General features: G+C 51.3%; 1 protein-coding gene across 6 annotated transcripts in view; it reads left to right on the plus strand.

The window, feature by feature from the left end:
• The window catches only part of LOC116563998 (NADH-cytochrome b5 reductase-like), a 29,744-nt gene extending 22,463 nt beyond the window's left edge, over positions 1-7,281 (plus strand). For all 6 annotated transcript variants that reach the window (XM_032296904.1, XM_032296900.1, XM_032296902.1 and 3 more), the window contains 2 exons: positions 1,112-1,315; positions 5,691-7,281. In XM_032296904.1, coding sequence (XP_032152795.1) covers positions 1,112-1,315; positions 5,691-5,894 — 408 coding nt within the window. In that variant the 3' untranslated portion in view covers positions 5,895-7,281. The remainder of the gene's footprint in view (positions 1-1,111; positions 1,316-5,690) is intronic.
• Positions 7,282-8,298: the final 1,017 nt, after the last annotated feature.

Consider the following 8,298-nt stretch of genomic DNA (forward strand, 5'->3'; position numbering starts at 1 on the left):
ATACCCAGAGGCCTAATCTCTAGAATGAGGGAGGTGAATACTCCTCTTTAAGGTCTGTGCCTTAAAGATACTTAAAGCATTGCTCAGGTACTAACCTTTAAGGCACTGACCTTAAAGAGGTCACCCCTCTTTAAGAGGACTAGAGCCAAGAAATAAATTCAGTGAGGAGGAGTTGATGGAACTGGGACCTCTTGAGGTGGGAACTCACCTTTTTTTTTTTTTTTTTTTTTTTGAGTTGGAGTCTCTCTCTGTCACCCAGGCTGGAGTGCAGTGGCATGATCTTGGCTCACTGCAACCTCCACCTCCCAGGTTGAAGTGATTCTCCTGCCTTAGCCTCCTGAGTAGGTGGAACTACAGGCATGCACCACCACGCTCGGCTAAATTTTGTATTTTTAGTAGACATGGGGTTTTGCTGTGTTGGTCTCGAACTCCTGACCTTAAGTAATCCACCTGCCTCAGCCTCCCAAAGTGCTGGGATTACAGGCGTGAGCTACCACACCCAGCTGGGAATTCACCTTTTTCAGGTGACTCTTTTGTGCCAGTGCCGTGCTACATGCTTATATATATTTTTTCATTTAGCCTGGAGATGAGCAAGCTCAGAGGTCCAAGGTGGGCCCTTGAGATCTCTGCAGAGGTACCCTGGGGCAGAGGAAGCATTCCAGGGCTGGAATGGTGTTGGGAGTGGCCAAGGCTTTGATGGGAACCGATTTCAGTTCAATGTAAGTTATGAAGACCTCTCTGGCAAAGAACTTGGCCTATAGTAGAGCAAACTGCCTTGGGAAGTAATTTGCTCCCTGTCAGCAGAAGTGTGTAAGCAGAGAGTCCTTGTGGAGATGCTTTAGTAGGCAACTAGGCCACTTACAGGAATGGCTATAATATTATGCTCCCTTTCAGCCCCCATATCCTATCATCTCTGTTACTCAAACCTCACATGCCTTTCACAAGTAAAGTTGGCTTTCTGGAGGAGGTAGAGAGGGGACATAGGTGGTTGGACACCCAGGAAGGGCACTGCCGTCCAGTTGAAGGAAGCACGAGGAAAAACCCCGTAGTAGAGGGGACAGGGTGGGACTCCCCCAATCCACCTGTCATACATACCTGTTCTATTTCCCAGTATGGTGAGCTCCTGATGCTGGCTGCAGGCACGGGCCTGGCCCCCATGGTGCCCATCCTGCAGAGCATCACAGACAATGAGGATGATGAGACTTTTGTCACTCTGGTTGGTTGCTTCAAGACCTTTGAGAGCATCTACTTGAAAACCTTCCTCCAAGAGCAGGCCCGTTTCTGGAACGTCCGTACCTTCTTTGTACTTAGCCAGGTGAGCCCAGGATGGTGACTTCCTTTCTTGATTGAGACTCTGCAGTCCCTTTGCACCTGTCCTGAGGACGAGCTGTAGCCTCTTTGGCAATAGACAGTGTAATCATAATCCCTGCCACTGGTGGAGCACCTACCTGTACGTGGCACAGAAGGCAGGTATTCTCATGTTCATTATACAGATGAGGAGATGCACGCTCTGGGAGTGAAGCTGTCCACAGGCTCACGCTGCTGGACAGAGTTGAGGCCAGGATTTGAGCCCAGGGCTGTCTGGTTGCCAAACTCTGGCTCTCACCCCATGCATTCCTGCCTCCTATTGCCCTCTGGCATCATCAGTGACATGGGCAGGGGCCTGGCTGTGGGGGCTGGGGCAGGCTGCAGACTTCCCTCCAGCTGAGTGATGTTCCTTGAGGCAGGGACCACATGTCTGCCTCAGCACTCTCTCTTGAGTTCTTAGCATAATGCCAGACACAGAACAGGGACTCCATCAGTGACTGCTGGAGTAAACTGATCTGAATTCCCTGAGCTTGCTAGTATCCTCCCACCTTAGCCTGTCCCTCCATAGGAGGACCCCGCCTTAGCTGGCAGTGACTCTCCCTGTTGACCCCTTCTCCATCTGACTCCATATCCCCTCTGTTCACGCAGGTGAACCTTCTAGGGCCACCCCCATAGGCCAGAGCACAGGCCTCATCTTTGCCCCTCATCTCAAGCCAGGCCCTCAGCTACCTTTGGTGGCCTGCCTTTCCCTGTTTGACAGCTTAACTTTTCCCTCCTGTCCCCCCTGGGTTGGGGCTCCTGCTGGGCCCCCTGCATTCCGTGGTGCTCAGGGTCAGCCTTCTTGCCTGATCCTGTGGAGTGCCTTCTCATCTGGTCCCCCTATGAGACAGCTTTATATAGTCCCTGAACACTTATTTGATCCTCAATATTGTGGCTGGGTGTGGGGGATAAGGAAATTGGATTTCCTGTCCCAATATCAGGGTCCCTAGGCTCCCCAGGGGCTGTGGTCTGCGGGCCTGTCCATGGGGCAGAATGCTCAGTGGCATGACATTGAGAGCATGGTGAACATTCATGGCAGCAGGAAAGTGCCCAAGGGAGGGGAATGGAGCCAAAGGCTAACATGCAGCCTGAAGGGTGGGCACGCGGGATGGGCTACCATTGCCCAGCAGCACAGGCAGCCTGCCTGTGAACCTGGGCAAGGATACCTGGATGAGGGCAGGAAGGCAGGCACCTGGCAGAGAGTCCCCAAGCTGCTGGCCAGTCTTCCTTTCCCTCCTCTGTTGCCTGAGTACATGCCAGGTATCAGAGACACAACAGTGAAGGTGACCCACTCCCAGCCCCCCGGCTGTCCACCTGTCTATGGGTGACAGCCACAGAGATGGCTGAAAAGGACTCTCCTTCATTCAGCACATTCTCTATACCCAGCACCATTCTAAGCACTTTATTAACTCATTTAATCTCCACCACAATCTTAGGAGGCTTATATGCCCATCATGCTCCTTGTACAGATGTGGAAACCGAGGCACAGAATGGTTAAGAACCTTGCCCAGGGTAACACAGCTGGTTAGTGGAGAGTGGAGTATGAACCCAGGAGGTCCTGCTCAAAGGCTGCGCTCCTCGGAATAAAGCAGCACAGCACAGGTGCTGTGAGGGTATTCAGGATGCCAGCAGTGGGCAAGAGAGGCCAAGCAGGGTCAGGAGGGCTTTACCAAGTATGTGGCATTTACATTAAAGTTCACTAGCAATAGAAGATCTTCAGCTCCCAGCTAGGCCAGGGCGGTGGTAGTGGCCTGGGGGTTGGGTAGGCAAGTAGGCTGGCCATCAGTGGTGAAGGGGTGACTGGTGGCTCCTGCTTCTCCACAGTCTCTTGACTCAGCGTGCTCCCTCCCCTGCCTGGGCCACAGCTGCAGCATTCCAAGCCTTCCCATCCTAGCCACTCCATGCCAATTTATCCTGCAGTGCTGAGGGCAGATCTGACCATAACACCACCCCATTTCTAGCCCTTCCTTGGCTCCCTACTGCTCACAGGATGAGGTCTAAGCCCAGGAACTGCCACCCTCTGTGGCCTCATCTCCTAGCCCACCTTCCCTGTAAGCTGTGGCCTGATGTCACTGGTCTGCCCATGGTTGTAAATGTGCTGTGCTTTTCTGGCTGCTGGGCCTTTGCTCACACCATTCCCCTTGCCAGGAGTGCTCCCCCTTCCTCATCTCACACCTCTGTAGCTCTCACATTCCTGTTGAGGTATAAGTGCATTCTGGAAGCTTTCCTAGAGCTCCCAGGGTGGCCTTGGTGTTTCTGCTGCCACTGCCCTGGCTCTCCTTCACAGCACCCACCTGCTGCATCATCACTGTTTGTGGGGTCCCCTACCCATCTCAGCAGCAGCCAGGCCCAGGGCATCTCAGGGTGCATGGTGGGATGGGCTGTGCTGAACCTAAGTGGTCTGAGGAAATTGAGCAGTGGAAAGGGAAAGTGAGGCCAGTGGGCCCCAAGGCCTCATCTGGTGGGTCAGACCATAGCGAGATCATGGGAAATGCCAGATCATCAGAGAGGATACATCCCTCATTAGCACAGGCTCTGTGATATAGGACTCCAGGGACCCTGTTTATTTTGTTTTGTTGTGTTGTGTTTTGAGACAGGGTCTCACTGTGTTGCCCAGGCTGAAATGTAGTGGTGCAATCACAACTCACTGAAGCCTCAACCTCTCTGGGCTTAGATGATCCTCCTACCTCAGCCTCCCAAGCAACTGGGACTACAGGCATGTTCCACCATCCCTAGCTAATTTTCATATTTTTCATAGAGATCAGCTTTTGTCACATTGCCCAGGCTGGTCTTGAACTCCTGGGCTCAAGCGATCCTCCCACCTCAGCCTCCCAAAGTGCTGGGATTACAGGCATGAGCCACTGCACCTACCTCCAGGGCTCTTTGAGTATGCCTCAGAATACAGGCCACTCCTCACTGGCCTCTGCCAGGGCTTACACCAGCACTGCGGCTCTCTGGACAGTGGCTTTCCATTGCAGATACTCTCCTCACAGTCATGATCCTGAGAGGCCACAGTCACTCAGCCAGGAAAGTGGCAGTGCAGCTCTACCCCCGACCCATCCTGTCTTTGTGCCTAGCCCCAGGAACTAGCAACTTGCCCTCATAGGATCTGCAGAATGATAGCTCTGTTCTGGATTTTTTTTCTTTGTGGGCTGGTTACATAGTTTCTTCATTTAAATTCTTCAGACTATATATATAGTTGTTCCTAGGTATCCATGGGGGCTTGATTCCAGGACCCCCTGCAGATACCAAAATCTGAGGATACTCAAGTACTTGATATAAAATGGTGTGGTATTTGCATATAACCTATGCACATCCTCCCACGTGCCTTAAATCATCTCTAAATTATAATACCTAATATGTAAAGTAAGTGGCTGTTATACTATGTTATTTTTTATTTGTGTTTTCATTACTATATTGTTATTTTTTAATGTTTTTCTAAAAATATTTTCAATCCACAAGGTTGAATCCACAAATGTGGAACCTGTGGATACAGCGGGCTAGCTGTATACTAGCCACTGTTCAGAGAGCCGCAGTGCTGGTGTAATTAATGCCCACTGTATACTTAATGCTTTGTACACTTTTCTACACGTATGTTGTATTCCAATAAAATGTTCATTTAAATACATTTTCTTCAAGTCACCTGGGAGTGGAGCCTTCATTTTGTGACCCTGAGGAGGAAAGCCACAGCTGAGGCTAGAAGGGCAGAGAGAAGGATCCTGGGTCCCTGGGGGCACAGTCCAGCCTTGGAATGCAAGCTTAGCCTTTCTGGATGAAGGCACTGTGACCTGGGATCTGTGTTGTATGCAGCCAGGACCCTTGTCTGTTTTGAGCAGCTGCCATATCCCCAGTGGCTAGCTCAGTGCCTGGCACAGAGTAAGCACTTGGTAAATATCTGCTAAATGAATACGTTCATTGAAACCTTAAAACAAATGAGCAAAAGTTATGCTCCGAGGGTGATGATGATGGCTAATGGTGGAAAGATTCTGGGAAACCCACAGTCAGGGGAGAAAACATTCCTCCACAGTGGCAGGTGCAATGGCTGCTGGGAGGCAATGAGAAATGGCAGGACTTGAGTTCTAGTCCTGCTGCTGTCCCCACCTCATTGTGTGCCCTGGGGAAGTTCCTCTTCCCTGGGCCTCTCTTGTCATGGGAGGGTGATAGCCTTCCCACAGGCTTGTTTTGCGGGTGAGGAAGTGCCTGGCCCGTGGTGGAGCTGGATACAGGTTGGCTTCCTACCCTTTCTGCCTCAGTTTCCTCATTTTTCAGAAACGAGCTGGCTGTGTGAACACTAAGGACCCCTTGCTCCCTCGTAGTCACCCATACCTTTCTTGTCATCCCAGGAGAGCTCCCCAGAGCAGCTTCCCTGGAGTTACCAAGAGAAGACCCGCTTTGGCCACCTGGGCCAGGACCTGATTAAAGAGCTGGTCAGCTGCTGTCGGAGAAAGCCATTCGCACTGGTCTGTGGCTCGGCTGAGTTCACCAAGGACATAGCCAGGTGCTTACTGTGTGCAGGCCTCACTGAGGACTCCTACTTCCTCTTCTAGCCCTGGCCTGCCTTCCAAAGCCCAGGCCAGGGGCCTGCTACTGGGACCCAGGAAGGAGCACAGACAGAAATCAGAACACATGGAGTCCAGGCCTTGTCCTGCTGCTCATTTGCCAGGTGTCCTTGGGCAAGTGTGTTTACTGCCCCTTGAGATTAATAACTCCTCCTGGCCTCCTACTATGTGGCGGAAAGACAGACTGTAGGCATCCAGAGGAGGTGAGCAGCCAGCCTGGGAGTCAGGGAGGACTCCTCAGAGGAAGCCAAGTCCAGGCTGAGCCCCAGGAGGAGTAGGAGTTGGGCAGGGGAAGAGTCAGGAGGAGCTTCGCTGGCCCTTCTGATTAGAGGATCTCTTGGGGGCTACAGCTGTGGCCTCAGCACCATCTCAGATTAGGGGCTCCTGGGTGTGTAGGGAAGGACACAGGAGAGGCCAAGAGCTCTTTGGAGGAGGACCCTACCTTTACTCCAGTGCCATGAGCCTGACACAAAAAGGTCTTGGGTTCTATGACTTGACCATGTCCTGAGAGCAAGATGGGGCCCTGGACTGTCTTTGTATTGACCCCAAACCTTTCCTGCTGTGAACAGCTTCATTCTCACTCCCCTTTCCTGGCTCAAGAACCTCGCCTAGCAAAAGAAGAGGCTCGGGAAGGAAATGCCCCTCCCTCCTGCAGGCAGCATCTCAGCCTGTGCCTTCAGCTCGGTGCCCTAGCGACTGTTGCTATGGAGATCTAAAGATAGAGCAGGAGTCAGGAGACCTGGGTCCCTCTCCCAGTTCTGCCCACTGAGTGGCTACTGATTCCAGTCACCCACACCAGGAGCCCAGTGCCCCTGGGCAACGCACTGCAGCTAATGAATTCTGCTTTTCACAGCTTGGGCTCCGGCATGCTGCACCAGCTCGGGCTGGCTACAGGCAGTCCCAGAATTGGAATACTAAGCCATGGAATCTTAGAGTTAGACTTCTATAGTCATAGAAGTACACTCCTCACCATATCAAAGCTGAAAGTTCAGGACTCCAAGGAACATAGTGTGACTGACTTATTGTGTACATGGAGAAACTGAAGCCCAATGAGGCTAAATGACTTTCCAAGGGTAAAACAGTCCATGGCAGAGCCAAAACTACAAGCCTCCTAGTTTCAACCTCATGTATGAGTTCTGCACCAGTGGTTTTCAAACTGTGCTCCGAAGAAAATGAGCGCTCTTTGCATAGCAGCAGTGAAAGGACAGCTCCAGATGGATCCCCAGACCCCTTCAACCAGAGCAGTTCTTTTTTTATCCTGTTCGTATATTGGGCTTGGAGTAACTATTTGTACAAAAGGATTTTCCTATCCCACTAAAAAAAAATTGCCACAAATCTCTCTACTGTGTCACATTTCATAAATAATTATGATACACAGCTGGGGGATGGTGCCAGAGGTTTCAAACTGTTTCACAGGCACAGTTCCAGGGTCAGAGAGCGTGGAGTACTGTGTGTGACCTTCTCCCAGAAGCATGGGCATAGGAGCATGTTAAAGGCTCTGAAAAGATCCGTGGCAAAGAAACTCCTTTCATTTTGTTTAACCCAGAGTTTCTCAAGCTTATTTAACTATAGAACACTTTTCTATGGGTTTCGAAACCTCTTTCTAGCACGGTATAATGAGTGGGAAAGGCCCTGACTGAGAGTCAGAGATTCCGAGCAGGAACCGTGATCTCTTCCTGCCTAGCCTGTGACTTGGGCAAGACACTTTTCCTCTCCCCAGGCCTCTGAGGTCTGCGAGTCTTCCTCCACCCTTTCCTCTCCCTCAGTTAGCACGTCCTATTGACTCAGCTCCAAATAGCGGGGGCCCGTCAGGAGCCTGACTCTGTTCAGACATCAGGGGAATAACAGCACACCAGGCAGATGCAGTTATGTCCATGGGGGAACTTACAGCCTAGCAAGGAAGGCAGAAACTCAACCTGTTGTTGTAAAAGGGATGGCATCATGAGAAGGGAAGTGCGGAGTGCTGGGAGAGTGGATGGCAGGGGCTTTAGCCTAGTTTAGGGCAAGGCCAGGGCGCACCACTGCCACTAGGGATAGAGGCTTCAGAAGCTTCGAAATCTCTCAATATTAAGAGTGTTGCCAGGCCCGGTGGCTCACACCTGTAATCCCAGCACTTTGGGAGGCTATAGCGGGCAGATTGCCTGAGCCCAGAAGTTCAAAACCAGCCTGGCCAACGTGACAAAACCCTGTCTCTACAAAAAATAAAAATAAAATACAAAGATTAGCCTGGCGTGGTGGTGTGCGCCTATAGTCCCAGCTACTTTGGAGGCTGAGGTGGGAGTATTGCTTGAGCCAAGGAGGTCGAGGCTGCAGTGAGCTGTGATCAAGCCACTGCACTCCAGTCTGTGTGACAGAGCAAGACCCTGTCTAAATAACAATAATAATAAAATTA

This window comes from Sapajus apella, unplaced genomic scaffold (assembly GCF_009761245.1).
Source record: "Sapajus apella isolate SASKATOON/1434 unplaced genomic scaffold, GSC_monkey_1.0 scaffold36, whole genome shotgun sequence".
NCBI classification, from domain to species: Eukaryota; Metazoa; Chordata; class Mammalia; order Primates; family Cebidae; genus Sapajus; species Sapajus apella.